Below are 18,350 nucleotides of genomic sequence, written 5' to 3' on the forward strand. Positions count from 1 at the left end.
AATTAATATAAACAAACACGTATTCGAGCTCTAAACAACTGCATGATAAGTCAGCTAGCATGTGTGGGAAACAATGCCCTACTAGGAGAGCACCATTTCATTCTTAGCCTTTTCAGCTTCTTACAATAGTGACCAAGTGCTTCTAATCCATTGTCTCCAATTAAATTCAATGGCTGTCCACAAGGAAAAGATTATTGGTTCATTCTAAATATTCAAAATGTACTCATGCTCATTCAAAGTAAATGTTTTCACCTTTCCAGATTATCCATATCATTGTAGTTAATTATTTTTCACCGATTAATTTGATAAAATTCTAGAATCTTACCTTGAAGATTTCTAAGTTGAGGCATCTTTCGATTATTAATCGAACATATATTGATTTGAATATTTTTTAGTTGGAAAGGAAAACATGAAACCAAAAAATAATTGAAGATGAGATGGGTGGATAAAGAGAATCACAGTGAATGAATCGGTGGTTGAAGATTGGGTTAACACCGATGGAAGACCACTTGGTTTGGCTTTTGATGGAAATGGTCAACTTATTGTTGCAGACGCACATAAGGTAACTGGTTTTCATATAAATGTTGGATTTCAATATGTTTTTTCTGCAAATAGAAATCAACTAGATAATTTTTTTGTTAGGTGAAAAGTTAAGGCAATTACTGTCCCTGGATTATTTTAGTTTTTCTTTAAAAAAAACCATTGACTTGACCAAAAAAAAAACATTGATTTATTTCAATCTTATTCTAAATTTTTCTTTAAAAAGAAAAATCAATGGTTTCTTCATTAGTTAAAAGTAATTAATTCTTCATTTATAATCTAAAATGAACAAGTTGATCTTTTTATACCTTTCTTATACATTTTTTCTTTGCTACACTTTCTCACACTTTTTATATCTCAGTTTTTCTTTCAGGTCATATATTTAAGGCTTAAATGTTCTTTTGGTCCCTTAATTTGATTTTAAGTATTGGTTTGGTCCCATAAGTAATAAAAGGTCTATTTAGATCCCTTAACTTTATTTAAAGTATCACTTTGGTCCTTTCTGTTAATTTAATTAAAAAAATGTTAAGTTTAGGGACCAAACTAATACTAATTAAATAAGTTAAGGGATTAAACTAATACTAATTAAATAAGTTAAGAGACCAAAATTTAACGTTTTTTGAATTAAATTAAGAGAAAGGACCAAATTGATACTTTAAATAAAGTTAGCGGATCTAAATGGACTTTTTATTACTTATGGGACCAAACCGATACTTGAAATCAAGTTAAGGGACCAAAAGAGCATTTAAGCCTATATTTAATCAAAGGAGCTTCTATGGTGCAGTTGGGAAACTGACTTTTTTGAAAAAATTAATTTTGATCTTAATATTTGATTCATTTTTAAATCGTTGATTACTGATTAATGATCAATAATAATTCATCTAGTAATGTCTGCAATATCTTAGACTTACAAGTACTATTTTATTGTTGGAATCCTTAACATGCAAACAGACTTGATGATATTATGTGATAATTTTAAGTGTTACACTTTGTGCGGTATTATGCTTATAACAAGGTATGATAAAATTAGATTAAGTGTAGTCTTGTTAATCGGATGAATTGATGATACTATAATGACTGAACTTTTGATGTCATTGTATAAAGAGTGGGGTGTTACTCATTATATTTTTGATATCATAGTGTTAACTTCACCAAAAAAATCATTCTCATAACTTCACGTTAGAATTTTCTTTAATCAAATCTCTTACTTTTCTCTCATTTATTTTCATTCATCGCTTCCCCATTGTAGTGTGTACCCCCTTTAGTGTAAAACAATCTTTATCTTTTATTCTTTACACGTCAATGATGGGAATACCCGTCATTCCTCCACCACATTCAGAAATAGTATAAAATAAGTCATGTATAGGACAAAAAATAGTCAAATGATACTAAGGCCAAAAATAGCTTCAATAAAATGATTAATTAAAAATGCTTATAATTTACATAGAATTCAACAATCATAATCTATGTTAATTACACCAACTACATATGTTGTTTGATCCTTGTCCTATGTCATAAAGGGTCTATGAGAGAATATGCAAATGAGATGTCACTTGGAAAAAGACTAATTGACTAAATATGAAAATATGAAAGTGATAGCAACAAAAAATATAGACATGGAAGTTGAAAATGGTTGGCTTATTCTTGTGGAAGCTCCTGTAGCCAAATTTGCTATCCAAGATTTAGTAGCTACTGCAGCTTGTTCTACTGATGATCCTGGCTTTGACTCCATCAATGACTTCAAACTGAAAAAAAATTAAATAAATAAAATCAACATCATCTTCAATTATGTCGTGGTCCATTAAAAGATTTTCACATCACACTATCAATTAAGATACAATAGGTGGAAAGAAGAAAGGATAATAGAAAATATGTGATTGATGACGTTTCGAAAAAGTATCATAAATGAAAAGAGAGATAATAGTTCTAAAATGAAATATAAGAAAAAGAAAAGAGTAAAGACTGAAATTTTTAAAAAATAAAATAAAAATCACTTGTGAATAAAAACCAATTTTCTTTTGTAAAATTCAGAATTTGGTAAATAAATTTCCAATGACTTACACTCAATTTCTAATATTTTTTTTTTTTTTTGAGAAATCTTAATATTTGATTTTGCAAACAAAAATATTATTTTCAAAATCCTTTCATTTTTTACTCTTAAAAAATTGTATTACACTATTATTTTCATTACCTAATCTTTCATCACAACATTCACTCATGTTACAATCACTATTAAACTTTTAACTGATTCCAGAACAATTTCATCATCAATATTTTTTTAACCTATTTTTTGTTTTGTCAAAGGTGACAAGAAGAGTAAAAATACCAAAGAGTGAATATTCTTAAAAAATATTCCGCAATAAAAATAACAACCACGTCATATTAATTTTTAGCCTAAGGATAACAACCATTAAGACTGCATCGACCACCTTTTGAATTTTGATAGTTGTAAAATCGACTTAATGCATGTTTAACATCGTGATTTTGTAAAAGATACAATCCCTAATTTTTGTTAAATCACATAATTTATCGTGATTGTGACAAATTTATGTTATACCAAAAGATGTCATTAACAACTTGTTTAACCAATAACCTTTGATAGGGGTGAAATTGAGTTAAAACCTTGATTAAAGAGTGAAAAGTTTTGCTTTTCCCTTCAAAAAAAAAGTGAAAAGTTTTGCTTTTAGTTTTCTTGAGCGAAAAGTTTTATTTACCTTGGAGAAGAAGAAGGACAAAATGTGATAGTATAATCATCCGCAGCAGTACAAGTAAAAGTACTCGTAGCATCATCAAACGCATAGCTATAAGATTTAGGACAAGCAGATTTAAACATTTCCGAATAAACCGAAGGCGAACAACTCGATGGCGAACCAAACGCGCCACTACAACAATACTCCGGTGTCCCAAACGCGCCACACGCGCTATTACACGCGTCACCACCGTCCACTCTCAGCTCCGAGGGACACCTCCGGTTAAGATCCTCTCCACATCCAGTGGCCTGACATGAACCTGAACCGCCACTAGTTTCAACCATCACCGGAAGATTGTAACCGTCTACGAGACTAACGTCATAGTAATCTGGCGAACTATTTCCTAGAGTGAATTCTGCTAATGTTGCCGGTGGTGTTGCACCGTTACCATTGCAGTTAATTTCTCCGGAACCACAGTCACCGGTTGAGCAAGTTCCGTGACCAGAATCGTCGAATTTGCAACCGGTTCTTGCCCAGAATCTACCTGACCAACCGGCTAGTGCTTGGAAGGTTTGTGTATTTCCTTTTTTGAGTTCAAAACCGGTTGTTCCGAGGTCTGGTTTTCCTAGAATTCCTGGCCATATTGTGTGGTCACATTTGTTCACGAATGTGAATGTTGTTGCTGAAATTGTTACCCCTGCATGTATGGGAATAATTGTAAAAGTTGAGTTTGAAAATAAATAAGATTTAATTCATATATGTATATATTGATGGTGTAATAATTTTCTAATCTAACGATGATTTTTGATTGGTTGACGGTGTAAAAAAATATTGACAATGCATGAATATTCTTCTCAAATAAATACATGTATTGTACACATACCTTTGAAAGCTAGGATAAGTAGGAAAATGAAGAAACGGTTAGAAGAATGTTTGTGATATGAGAACATAGACATGATTGAATGAATATACCAACCAATTATAGTATAGTTTTTGTGTGCTGTGAAAATTTGGAACAGAGGATTTTAGTTTGTACTGTAGAGGTGGAACTCTCTTTAAAGGAGTGAATTGGAAGAGGTGGATTAGAAGGAATAGGGGGTTAGAGAGAAAATTGGTGGTGGGGGGAATCTGAATGCTAGCTCATGCATCCATATATATAGACACATAAGGGGGAATGTGAAGTGAAATACCTTTCATGATCATGTCACATATCCATATTGTTAGTGTTTTATTTGTTTAATTATTTAGTATTTAGTAGTTAATGGCTATTGGAACCGCGTGAGAAAAAGAAAAAGTTAAATAATTGCAATAAAAAATAGTGCAATTGTATTTATACACTTTTACTTTTCACACATTTATTCAACATCTCATTTTTGTTTTTTTATATCTCTTATCACATCACCATTTTTTATATCTTTTCTTCTATCACATCACTAATTTATTAAATCTATTATTTTTTATTTCTTTAGGTAGATTAGATATCGGGTGTCCAAAAATAATTTTCTTAAATAATATTACTTGGTACTATTTGAGGGGGGAAGTATAGCATAGACCACTACTATATGAGGAGGAAAAGTAAAATATATGAGGAGAAGAGTGTCACTCTTTTTTCTCGTTTGAATAATTAATTAGCCCTTCTAAACGTACTAACTTTTGATTTTAATCTTTCTAGCTATAATAGTTTTTCATCCATGCAAATAGTTTTTGCCCCATTAACTTCTCTCTAATGGTGTTGATGTAGCAGTGACATGTGTGCATTTCAAGTAATGTGGCACTGCCACATGTATTTTAGTGGTGTTGAAGTAGGTTTTTTGAATTTTTTTTAAAGTGATGTGGCATCCACGACTAAGACAAAGGCAACATATGTGACCCTGATTTGCAAGAATTTTAAGAAGGAGAAGCAAATTATGTGTCGACAGGGACTTGGGCGAGCGGTTGTTCCTCGTTCGTGCATGTTTCTCAAGTTTAGTTTGTTATGCCTTGCTTTTATTTTAATTGGGTGGACACACCACATCCCCGAACTTCAAATCAAATACTTGATGTAAAAACTCATTTTACCCGATGTGAAAATCCCTTCTTGCATTAGTGGATAGAAATTAGGGTTTATTTTTTAATTTTTTTTTTTTTTTTTATAATCGTTTGTATCTCTTCGTAAGAAACTCATCAATAATGGATTGTAGAGTGATTCGCTCCATCAAACGTAAGTCGATTTAAGTTGAATAAAATAATCAAAATCTACGTGTTTGCTCCTCTTCTCTTATCTTATTTCTTTATTGGATTGTTTGGTTGTGGTTGACATTGATATTTTCAATATACCTAAAGTATCTTTAGATCTATTAATTATGATTAGGTTGTTAAAAAAAACCTTTATTAACTCTCCTTTATCAAGTTTTTAGATAGACATGAGTACGATTAATAAAAGAAGACATGGTTATGGCATAAAGGATGACCAAAACCCAAAATAACATGCACCAATGAAGAATAACGACCAAAATAGGACAACTATCCTCTCATTACATGCCACAAACAAGAACTTCCCCACAATAGAAAGAGCAAACAATTTATCAATCATTTTATTCAATAAAAGTTCAACCAGATATTCAAGATAAGTTCTATAATATCCTAATCTATCGAACATGATACACTTTTAATATGGTCTGAAATTGACAAATTTAGTTAGTTATCTATTTCATCATTTCTGGTTGAGCAAAGCCTAACCTGAAAGACCAATAAACACTACTTTAACCACAAACATTATTACACGTGGATGAGACAAGTAAACAAACCGAAAGATATATAGTAACTACTAAAATGACAACAGTCTCACATGGTTGATGTCTGAATCACAATACGTGTTTCTTTTGTTTTTTGGAAGAAAAATAAATTATTTTCTGTTGAACAATAAGTTCACAAAAGTTAAGTTTCTAGAACTCACAAGAGTTAGGATTAGGAATATATTAAAGGCTCATATACCATTGTCGACAAGGAAATTTCAACATATTGTACTTGCAAATTAACTTTGTTTCATTCAATCTTTAATTAATTAATACTTGTATTCGAGGTATATTTACATGGCTGTTATGCAACTCCTTAACTCCTGCGTCTTTCTTTGCACACCTTGTTTGTATAGATAAGCACGTACATATTTTGAAGTATTTTTGGCTTAAAGAATAAAACGTTGACATTTGTGATGTTACTAACACCAAATCTTTCATGCAATTTGTCCCCAAATAAGTGATGATCTTTAAATAAATGGTTTTATGTGTACAAAATGCCAAGACTGACGTGAAAATAAGTGGATAACGATTAAGACTGGAGTAACCTATCATCAATCTAGCTAGTGGTACCGTGACTTAGCTATGCTATATATATTGCTATAATAACCATTAGTCATTGGTTTTTAACGTAAATTAATTTTTTAAAATTTAAATAATCGTTCTTAAGGTACGTATTTGACTTCCAATGTACTATCCTATTTGACATGGAGCATGGAATTAACTCTTGATTTTTTTTAATGTAAACCCTTCAATTTTTAAGGAAAAAGGTCTTGATAGTTTAAAGTCGGAAAAAAATTGCTTCTTCTAAAAATCAAACACGAATTCTCATGTGTTTTTTGGTAGAATTCATTAACTGCTTAGGTCCAATTATTTTGTTAAATTAACTCTTAATTACTCTATCTCATAAGTTATAGTCACTATCTATTAAAGTTAGAACTAAATTATCATAGATCACTAGCTAGGTGTTGAGACCAATCTTTTTAAAAAATTGATAAAACGATGGTTCAATGTTAACTGAAAACACTCGGTTGGACCTCAATTAATATTATTGAAGAAGAATTGAACCAAGGTTAAAATAGGTTGAACATATTAAATTGAACTATGTCTATGATTGGTTCGGTCAATATTATACTTTTTACTCTTTTTTAATAATTTTTAATTACTTCTCAAAAATGTAGAATTTTTATTTCAATGATTATGGATTGACACCTTTATTTTCATACCACTCTTATACTTTTTCATGTTTTTTTTTTTTCTTTTCTATTTCTCTTTCCCTTTTATCATTCCTTTTCTCTTTTTTCCACCAAACATGTTACATACGTGTAGAATGGAGGGTTTATCATATGGGATGATCAATGTTTCACTACTTTTTTATTTTCTTGTCTTTTATATGTTAACTCACCGGTAAGAGTTTGTTTTTGTAAAAGTTCAATTGTCTGATAGACATTTGTAAATGATATTAATATATCACTTAAATTAATGATAATAATTTTATTTATTTATGTCATAGTGGAACTGTTGAATCAGTAATCCTGCTTTTAAACCTTTGGTTGAGACTACTAACCACCTCAATCAACCCAATACATTCAACGAGAAGAAGCTGATCCACATACATGTGTTCTTATTTTTGTTTTGTTTTGTGGCTAGCAGTTAACTACGTGGTTGAAGATGTATAGTAGTACGTACTAGTTAACTGTATTAATCAGTTGAAGTCTACCTAATTACGTAGTTATATGTGGTCCATATCGAATAAATAAAAGTCCTCAAATTAAAAAATTGTGGGTATATACGTAAGTGGAATATAATGAGAAGGACAACAAAATAGTCTTATTAACTAGTAAGTGTACCAGCATGGATTATAACAACCTTAAAAAAACGGCAATTTTTACGGTACACTCAAAAAATTTAAGTGTACCGGTACACCTATATATTAAATGAATAGTTTAATGAATATTTTTTGGTTTTTTCTAAATTACCTTTGAAGAATGGTGGGTAATTTACCCACCAACCAATGAAAATGAGCAATTTATTTGTGGGGTCAAGATAGTTCATGAATATGTGCTTATGTGGCTAATGTGTATTGGTTGGGTAAATTACCCATCATTCTTTCATGGGTAGCCTAGTTGCCACCATATTTTTTTCTTAGAAAAAATATATTTTCTATTAGTTACAATTATAATAATTATATTTTATTTTTCAAAAGTGTCGGCAAATCAAAATTCAAATTTTTTTAATTTTTAATACTCATATTATTGAATATTGATTATTTTTTTGGATAAAATGTTAAAAAAATTAGTATGATTCTTATAAATGATGAAATGATGTTTTTTCTTATGAAATGATATTTTTTAAAATATAAAAGTCGATAGACATCTCTTTATTACATAAAAATGATTGTTAACTTATTGAATTATGAAATAGGTGTACCGTAGAAACTCCCAAAAAAAAAATTGTATATTAAATTTTATACACTAATTGTATAAAATTTTGCACATGCACTTGATTAAATCAAACCATCATGTTTTTTTAAAAAAAAAAAAACATAGATAATAAACCCTTTCAGATACTAATGTTTAAGTTAATTTCTGAAATATCTCTATAAATTCCTTTGAGATAAGATGTGATTAGATGAATGTGTATAAATATTTTACACTTTTAACACATACAATTTTTTTTTTTGTAGATAGATGGAATGGCAAAGCCATTATAAACTCACACACATAAGTGGAGGTATCGGGGTTCGAACCCCGATCATGACATCCAGCCTAACAATTTCGGCATTTTTGCCAATTGAACTAAGACTTCTGGATTAACACATACAAATTAAATCCTAAAGAAAATAAAAGTAATAGCAATAAAAATGGAATAAATATGATAACCTGTTTAAGCTTATCAAGGAATTTAATATAAGAAGACTCTCATTTGCTGTTTGTAGCTTTCAATAGTTGAATATATATCACGACAGTATCAACATCTTTGGTCCACTTGATACTGATTCGCTTACATGTCGTGTAAAGTATTGATGTGGATAAGATTTCTTTCCTTCTTTTTCAACTTTATTTTTATCGTCATCGTTGCCATATATCCCTTTTTCTTCTGGTTTTCCATGCACTCTTCATTCTTTAATAAAGTTTTGCATCAGCAGCAGATCAGCTTGTTTAATTTGGTACCAAAAGTAGAACAATAGCTTTTTGAAATTAATTCATTCTTTGTTTTATAATTAGTTTGGTTAACCTAATGTCATTGATTCTATTGGTTTAATTATTTTTTAAGTTTACTCTAGGAAAGGGAGACTATGATGATGCTCATGAGGATGGGGACGATGACAAGAACAATATGACCATGATTTGAATATATAATAGAAAGGTTTCTACTACAAAATATCAAAATATTTTTCATATTTCATATTTAAAAAATAAATAAGGGAACAACAGACAAGGTGAAAAGCATAGTCAAAGAAAATGGAAAGGTGAAAAAGCAAAAATAGAGGATATGGAAAAAGTAGCACCCATTAGGTTTTTTTTTATACTACCTCATATAAGAAAAGATCATATCAAGATAGTATTGTTCTTCTGGAAAAACACCTTTCATATGATTCTTCATTACCGGTTTATTATCTTTCATTCTCCGATGTTTTCAAAGGTATAATTTGTATCATTGAATGTCCTTTTAAATCGTTTTTATAAGCGAAAGTGAGGAAGCTTACGAAATACATTGGATAAATTGAGCCAAAGTATGTTCTAGTAAGAAGTACGGAGGTTTGGGTGTTAGGAGTTGGGGAAATGGTGTTGACGTTTGTATGATAATCTGGGTGGATTGTGGTTTAAAGTGTTGGCTGGTAAATAAGGGATTGAGGGAAATTGGGTTAGAAGAGGGGGTCGATTGTCTTTTGTCTGGTGGAAGGACCTATGTGATAATTTTGAGGGTGAGAGTGGAAGTGGCGCAAGCTGGTTTAATGATGGGGTGGGGTCGTAGAATTGGTAATTGTGAAAATACATCTTTCTGGAGTGATCCTTGGTTAGAGGATGGGTTGTTGCAGGATCGGTTAAGACGTTTGTTTAAACTAAGTGTGGATCCTAATGTTTCTGTAGCGGCGATGAAGATGGATGCTTGGGTGGTTGGAGGTGGAGAAGAAGGCTGTTTACTTAGAAGGAAGAACAATTGATTATGTTAGGCTGCTTGATAACATTTTTTGCAAGATAATGTAAATGACAAATGGATTAGAAAACATGACCTTGTTGAATGATACTCGGTAAAAGGTATTTATCAAATTCTCACGGCTACGGATAAGCTTCTTGTTGACAACCATTCATACTTAATTTGGAGCAAATCAATGCCTCTCAAGCTTCTTGTTCCAACAGATATTGGATGTCCGCGCAAACACTTTTTGGCGTGCATGCTTTCACGAAGAACATTCGTTCTTGTTTTCGGGTGGTGTGGTTGGCCCGTCTTTGGGTCAATTGGAAGGAGCGAAACTCGAGAATTTTCAGCAACAATGTATCTTCTAAGAATCAACTTCTCGATAGTATTATGCTTAGTTAGCTCATGTGTAACTTTCATATTTTTTTAATGAAATTTTCTAGAAATGGGTAGAAAATTATGACAATATTTTTCAAAAAAAATAGAATTTTTTAGCACCAAAAACATAAAAAAATCATATTTAATTCATGTTTTATTAAAAAATTATATTTTTTTTAGAAGAGATTGTCATAATATTCTACCCATTTTTAGAAAATTTCATTAAAAAATATTATGTTTAGACATGAGTTGATTAAAAACTAGAGACTAATTCTATAGATAAAAAAATTTACAGGGGTTAAAATTTTAAGAAATATTTTAAGAGAACTAAAATCAAATGTTGATATATTTATGGGATCATTTACTTATTTTATGCAGTTTATTGATAGAAATCAAAATAGGATTTCAGGCAGAATATTTTTTTATCCATTGACACATATGGTAGGATAAAGGGGTAAAGTTCTATGACAATAGATTAGTGAGTCATTTCATTTATGTCGTATATGGACACAATTTTCAACTCATTCACTTGATCCATGGATCGAGTGGTTGAGTATTTATTTATTCAGTTTTTCATAATGAGTGCAAGTCTTTTTTCTCTCATGTCTTTATTATTTTAGTCATCCCTGCTTCATCCAATGGTAGAGAGGTGATAATAAATAAGGAAATGTTAATTAGTGTTCCTGGGATACTGGTTAAGGAAGTAAATACAGTAGTTTTTGTATCGGAAATCGTATAATCAATTTATCAAAAGTCAAAAAAGTGTTATTTTTCATTGAAATTTTCCTTTTTTGGATTCCTTAACGAATGTCCCGGTTAACAGGACCCATAAATAAATAAATAAATAAATAACAGCAGTTTGAGGTAAATAGAAAAACGCGGATGAACTGTTGAGATGAGAGCAGAATAGATGGCAGAAGGAAATGAGAAATAGAGGATCCAGATCCCGGTAAATAACTAGAAAAGAGTTTTTGGAAAGACCTTGAGTTCAATTCTACAAAGTGTAGATAAAGAACAAAAAGCTAACAAAACAATAAAAATAAATTCATTCTTTAAGAAAATATGCATGATTACAAAACAATAACAATACATTGATTCTCCCATTGTTCACTTTTAGAAAATGATACAAGTTTCAACATGACTATCAGTTCCAAAATTAAAGGTTTCATAGCAATTGTGAAGGATGTTACACAATAAATTGCCAACCGATGATAATATATTGATTAGAGGTTGCTATATTCCATTTATGTGCTCCCTTTGTAACAAACATATTGAAACTACTTCCCATCTTTTTTGTCAATGTACACTTGCTTCAAATATTTGGAACGGGTTCTCTGGTATTATCAATCAAAACATTAATCTCACCTCTCTATCCAAAGCATAATTTGGAAACTTGATGAAATACTAGTGCACTTGAAGTTGAACTTGAGTTGATAGGTGCAAATGCAATGACAACAAGTTACCTTGGCATCGCTTGTGGTTGGAAACAGAGTCAAAACTAGTTACCTTGGCATTCAAGTCTAGTTCAATTGTTTAAATGAATGAATATATATCTGATTTCAAAAAGAAATAAAATTCCTAAAACACCGTTCGTGTTTATGTTCTTTTCTTTACAGTAAGTTTTCATGAATTCAATTACACAAATATACATGAAATGGCATGATAGATGGCCGTGGAAGCACAAATATTGCGTCCCAGTGACCAATTGCATGATTTTTTAGAAGCTCCAAATAGTGGCTTCGGGCAAACTCGTCTCGTGTGTCTAACTCTAAGCGTTGATGCACCACAGAAACAAACAAACTACTAGACGATCAAAATCAATAACTGCATGGAATTTAAATCCGCACGCCTAACTGAGCTGCCACCAAATTGTCATGAAAACTGCTGCCACAACTAGAGACATCCCCTTGGTTGACTTATCAGCATGGCCATGGGCGTGTCCTGCCCAAATGTCCACTCCAAACGGGAGTTTTCCGGTCCCTGACTTGATCGAACTGCATGCACTCAAATACATTTCTAGTTATTTTTTATTTTCTACTTAAAACAAAAAATCAGAAGATTGAACTACAATACAATACCCTTTGGAATGTGTAGAACAGAAAGTAATGAGGTAATCTGCAGAGGAACAAGTGAAGGTGCTAGTTCCATCATCATAAGCATAGCTATAAGCGCGTGGACACGCGCTCTTGAAGAACTGCGAGTATGAACTTGGCTTACAAGTCTGCGGAGTTCCATAAGCGCCATTGCAACAATACAATGGATCACCAAAGGCTTCGCACGCGCTTTTACATGCCACGCTCTTTTCATCACTCCCTTCTTCTTCCGCCGCAATTTTCACCTTTAGTTCTGTCGGACACGCGCCATTTAAGTCTACTAAACAGCCCGTAGTCGTGCAGTTTCCACTGCCGCCACTTGGTTCCACTGTTATGGGAAGGTTGTAACCGTCGACTAGGCTGACGTCGTAGAAATCTAGTCCATTAGCACCGTTTAATGTGAACTCCGCGAGCGTCGCTGGAGGGATGGCGCCGCTGCCAGTGCATTCTACTTTAGAGGAGCCGCAGTCTCCAGTGATGCATGAGAATTTTCCGGAGGGGTCGGTTGAGCATAGTGTTCGGCCCCATATGCGGCCGGACCAAGATGTGGGCATGGTGACGGCATTGGATTCGCCCGGTTGTAGGGCGAAGCCTGTCGTTGCTAGTTGTGCCGTTCCGGCACCAGACAAAATTCCCGGCCAAACAGGATAGCTGCACTTGTTTACAATTGTAAATGTGGCTGAATTTAAACCTGCACAAACAAACCAATTATCATTAAATTCTTAGAGTATATAAAACTACATTATTTTAAAAATAATTGGCAGCTAGAATATGTTGATATTTGTTTTTTTTAAAGAATCTAGCTGCGAAAATCACATATCAAATGATGAGAAAAGAAGAATTACTCATTGGTTCGAACTAGGACTCAACATATCAAATGCTTGGTGCCTCTTAATTAATATTTACCATGAACATTATCTATTTTTAAATTTTAGTGTATGCATGTATAAAAAATGTATGCGTTTATAAAAAAATATATATCTACAATTTTAAATTGTGTGTAACATGGATTTTTTTTCATAACATGAGGGTAATTAGGGACTTTGGTCTCTCAATAAATGTCCTATGGTATTTTCACAAGCTTAAATGTTTTGAATTTGTTATAGGACTAGGCCTTTTTGCCACATGCATGAGAAATAGAACAAGTAGTTATGATATGATATGATATATCTAGTAGTTGTGAATGAGAAAATCACCTCTTAAGGAATGAAAGAAAAAGAAAACGAGAAAGAGAAGAGTTCTAGCAAATTGAGTTGAAGCTGCCATTACTTAAAAGTGGCAAATAATAAGAGATAAAACGTAGAATTTAATTGCCTAGCTACTAATCTTGTTAGAGCTATATATGAAATAAGAGAATATATATAGAAGATTCTATGATGGGAGCCATGTGAAGTTGTGGGGACAATGGAATATATGTTATGGAGCCAGGTTCCACTTTAGCATTTAGGCACATGCACATGCATTCATAAACCGTCCTATGACAAAGTCTGAGGTTGGCAAAGTGTTTGTGTTTGGTAAAAGTTTGATAGAACTTTTTGATTTGTAAAAACATAGATCAAGAGTAGTGCTGTATGCTGACGGATAAAGCAGAACAAACGAACTTAGTTGTGAAAGGATGGTTACTCATTTACTATACTTAGGGAAACATCCTCAACACATGAACCCTATGCTGAATGGGACATTATGTGAGATTTATGGCAATCTAAGTTGGAACAATCGTTCTGTCACACAAAAAAAAACCAATAAGGATTAATGTCAAGGTAAAGTCTGATTTAGAGAGAAATTAGATTCTCTCTAGTATAATTTTTTTCAAACTTATATCTTATTTTCTTTATAACTTTATTTTTCTCTTTTTTACTATCGTGTTTGATGGTCGAGATGTTGCAATTGATGGAAATAACCCCTTTTTTATAGTAGAAAATTATTGTAATTGAAAAAAATTAAGAGAATTTCAATAGAAAGAATTTTATCCATATGTGAATGTTATCCTACTTAACTCTACGTGTTGAAAGTGGCTGAAATCCAACAATTACATGCTCCGTACAATGAATCTCGTGATTCATGAAAAATTTCTAAGCAATACACTGCATTTAGCAAATAATTGATACCGTTTTAAAAAATTAAATAAAGTAATAATTGGTTTTAAAACTATCTTTTGATCATCATATTTAGTGGTTTAATCTCATTATGTGGTTTTGATTTGCCACCTAGCTATCTTTTTTGTTGGTTCCTCTTTTTGTTTTGTTGTGGTTTTGTAATTGATTGTAGACACTTTTAAATTATATCATTGCATACCTTGTACCGGTTAAAAAAAAATATTAGGTTTAATCTATTTTATTTTGACTTAAAAAAAAAAAATGGTTTTAAAGCTTATATTTGCGAAGGGAAAAATAGAGATAGTATTTGTCTTCTAAATGCTAGTTCCACCACATATTAAAGAACACAGAAAATATATTGCAAAGATTTCAACAATATTTCATGCATGCATCGATCCGTTGCTAAATTTAAAATATTTATCGATTATTAATTCATCATACAAAAACTACAATTTTTTATAATTTGTCCCCTATCAACAAGGTGTAATACAAGTGTTTGATCCTTAGTGTATGAAATATATGATTTGCCTGTTGGTCCTCAAAGCATTTTATTTGTTTTATGTTACGACAAATCGGTGAATACTTGAAAATGCACTTTAATACTCAAGTTTTGTTGTTTCTTAGTTTTATGTTTAAGATAAATGGAACATAAGATATATCTCGTGTTATTGTCTCCCGTTAGATGCAGAGGAGATGTGAGCGCCGATGGGATACTGAGTTGGAGTGATTCTTGATGTAGAGGAGATGAAACTTTAAGATGCCAAGTACGACTTCTAATCATTTAAAACATAGGCTTAATTGCACTTTTGGCCCCCTATCTTTTCAAAAGTTGCGATTTTGGCCCCCTAACTAATTAAAATACAAAACAGCCTCCTATGTATTGGATCTTTGGCAGTTTTGACTCCAAGGCCACTTTTGACTTAGTCTTCGTTGACGTGGTACCCACAATGGTCGACACGTGGCACCTCACTTAAGGGATTTGAGCAGTTAACTCCAGCCGATTTTCTACTTTTTCAACTGTCGATGGGTATTTTGGTAAATTACTCATGTTTCTCAGTCAAACCACATCTGTCAACAACAATTTTCAAAACATAGATCAAGAGTTGTGTTGTATGCTGACGGACAAAGCAGAACAAACGAACTTAGTTGTGAAAGGATGGTTACTCATTTACTATATTTATGGAAACATCCTCAACACATGAACCCTATGTTGAATGGGACATTATGTGAAGATTTATGGTAATCTAAGTTGGAACAATGGTTCTGTCACACAAAAAAAAAAAAAAAAACGAACAAGGATTAATGTCAAAGTAAAGTCTGTTTGAGAGAAAAATTAGATTCTCTCTAGTAGAATCTTTTTCAAACTTATATCTTATTTTTTTTTTATAACTTTATTTCTCTCTTTTTTACTATCGTGTTTGATGGTCGAGATGTTACAATTGACGGAAATAACCCTTTTTTATCGTAGAAAAATATTGTAATTGAAAAAATAGAGAGAATTTCAATAGAAAGAATTTTATCCATGTGAATTTTATCCTACTTAACTCTAGGTGTTGAAAGTGGCTGAAATCCAAAAATTACATGCTCCGTACAATGAATCTCGTGATTCATGAAAAATTTCTAAGCAATACACTGCATTTAGCAAATAATTGATACCGTTTTAAAAAATTAAATAAAGTAATAATTGGTTTTAAAACTATCTTTTGATCATTATATTTGGTGGCTTAATCTCAGTATGTGCTTGTGATTTGCCACCTAGCTATCTTTTTTGTTGGTTCCTCTTTTTGTTTTGGTGTGGTTTTGTAATTGATTGTAGACACTTTAAAATTTTATCATTGCATACCTTGTATCGGTTAAAAAAAATGGTTTTAAAGCTTATGTTTGCGAAGGGAAAAACAGAGATATAGTTTGTCTTCTAAATGCTACTTCTACCATATATTAAACAACACAGAAAATATATTGCAAAGATTTCAACAATATTTCATGCATGCATCGATCGGTTGCTAAATTTAAAATATTCATCGATTATTAATTCATCATACAAAAACTACAATTTTTTATAATTTGTCCCCTATCAACAAGGTGTAACACAAGTGTTTGATCCTTATTGTATGAAATTATGATGTACCAAGATCGATTTCTAATCATATAAAATATATGATTTGCCTAGTGATCATCAAAGCACTTTCTTTGTTTTATGTTACGACAAATCGGTGAATACTTGAAAATGCACTTTAATACTCAATTTTGTTTGTTTCTTAGTTTTATGTTAAGACAAATGGAACATAAGACATATCTCGTATTATTGTCTCTTGTTAGATGTAGATGAGATGTAAGCGTCAACATTCTACTGAGTTAGAGTGATTCTTGATGTAGAGGAGATGAAACTCTAAGATGCCAAGTTCGATTTCTAATCGTATAGAATATATGATTTGCCCAGTGATTCTCAAAGCATTTTATCCGATCCAGTACAATCGAAGTGGATGGGCGAATACTTGTAAATACACTTTAGTACCAAAAGTTTGTTTGTTTCTTAGTTTTATGTTAAGACAAATGGAACATAAAACTTATCTTGTGTTATTGTCTCCAATTGAATGTAGAGGAGATTTGAGCGTCAACGGGGTACTGAGTTGGAATGGTTCTTGATGTTGAGATAAAACTTCATGTTTGTCGACATTTGTGAGGTTAACTTGTCCTAGATCATCTCATCTAGGCTAGATGTATCCCCATTTGACTTCCATGGTATTTTTTTTATTTTATTTTTGTGGTGGCCTCAATCTGATTTTAAAGTTCACTTAGGTGAACAATATCTGGGTTAGAATCATTTCTATTTCTGAATCATCTCCAATATTTTTACACCATATTTTTCATATTTTTTCCCTTTCCATCCTTTACTTCGGTCAAGCAAGCCTCCTCTCTCTCTCTTTTTTATTACTATGACCGGGGCAGGCATTCTAAAGTTGGTGTGGGCTGTTTCAATGTTTTCGTGGAGGAAGAGGCTATCCTCAAGAGTTGTACAAACTCTCTGTTATACTTTTTAGTTGTATGCCTCTATATGAAAGATGAGACAAACATTTCGTAGGACCTTGCATTCTATTTTCTTAACCCTCGATATCGTTATACTCATGTTAAATGAAGACTATATAAATATAAATGTCTCGAAAGGTTGTTACCTACTACTAATGAAAAATCCTAGATCTACATGAAGCAAAAAAACATTTTTGATAAGACATTGGCCTCATATTCTTATACAAAGCTTGAAATCTCAAAATAGATAGATCGTAAGATACTTATTACTACTTGCACATTTTAGTTTTAATTTTATTTAGGTCCATGCAAAGAGAAGAAAAAATACCGTTTGAAGCAAAATACAATCAACAATGTTGTCTTCATTGTGGCTAAATAAAATTAGTCAAGAAGAACAAAGCAAAAACGCCGAAAGAGTTCAGCCTTGATGATAATGGAATCAAGAAAATGATGGACATTAATGCACTATATGTTACTCCCTCTGTTTCAACCCTTCTTGTACATGTATTTTGAAACGGAGAGAGTAGCATATAGACAATTGGGGTTGGGGTACAGCAAATCAAAATAAAATGTCAATACAAATCATGGCCAAGTCGAGGATAAATATGG

The 18,350-nt window shown here is 31.9% G+C and overlaps 2 protein-coding genes across 2 annotated transcripts; both read right to left on the minus strand.

The window, feature by feature from the left end:
* Positions 1-1,941: 1,941 nt before the first annotated feature.
* LOC11445353 (thaumatin-like protein 1) lies at positions 1,942-4,345 on the minus strand. The gene is made up of 3 exons (XM_003629250.4): positions 4,114-4,345; positions 3,255-3,927; positions 1,942-2,285 (listed from the first exon to the last, which is right to left on the minus strand). The coding sequence occupies exons 1-3, from the start codon at positions 4,184-4,186 to the stop codon at positions 2,105-2,107; spliced, it is 927 nt and encodes a 308-aa protein (XP_003629298.1). The 5' UTR covers positions 4,187-4,345; the 3' UTR covers positions 1,942-2,104.
* Positions 4,346-11,680: 7,335 nt separating this feature from the next.
* Positions 11,681-13,946, minus strand: LOC11442751 (pathogenesis-related thaumatin-like protein 3.5). The gene is made up of 3 exons (XM_003629253.4): positions 13,815-13,946; positions 12,604-13,309; positions 11,681-12,519 (listed from the first exon to the last, which is right to left on the minus strand). The coding sequence occupies exons 1-3, from the start codon at positions 13,882-13,884 to the stop codon at positions 12,375-12,377; spliced, it is 921 nt and encodes a 306-aa protein (XP_003629301.1). The 5' UTR covers positions 13,885-13,946; the 3' UTR covers positions 11,681-12,374.
* Positions 13,947-18,350: the final 4,404 nt, after the last annotated feature.

Source organism: Medicago truncatula, chromosome 8 (assembly GCF_003473485.1).
Source record: "Medicago truncatula cultivar Jemalong A17 chromosome 8, MtrunA17r5.0-ANR, whole genome shotgun sequence".
NCBI lineage: Eukaryota > Viridiplantae > Streptophyta > Magnoliopsida > Fabales > Fabaceae > Medicago > Medicago truncatula.

What these genes read in the sequence shown, in the direction of transcription:
- LOC11445353 (XM_003629250.4), bottom strand. Translation starts at nt 4,186, where the DNA reads ATGTCTATGTTCTCATATCACAAACATTCTTCTAACCGTTTCTTCATT. An exon ending in ACTTATCCTAGCTTTCAAAG is followed by an intron (nt 3,928 to 4,113) that starts GTATGTGTACAA and finishes CCATACATGCAG; the next exon opens with GGGTAACAATTTCAGCAACA. An exon ending in TGTCCTTCTTCTTCTCCAAG is followed by an intron (nt 2,286 to 3,254) that starts GTAAATAAAACT and finishes ATTTTTTTTCAG; the next exon opens with TTTGAAGTCATTGATGGAGT.
- LOC11442751 (XM_003629253.4), bottom strand. Translation starts at nt 13,884, where the DNA reads ATGGCAGCTTCAACTCAATTTGCTAGAACTCTTCTCTTTCTCGTTTTC. An exon ending in TTTCTTTCATTCCTTAAGAG is followed by an intron (nt 13,310 to 13,814) that starts GTGATTTTCTCA and finishes TTGTTTGTGCAG; the next exon opens with GTTTAAATTCAGCCACATTT. An exon ending in TGTTCTACACATTCCAAAGG is followed by an intron (nt 12,520 to 12,603) that starts GTATTGTATTGT and finishes GAGTGCATGCAG; the next exon opens with TTCGATCAAGTCAGGGACCG.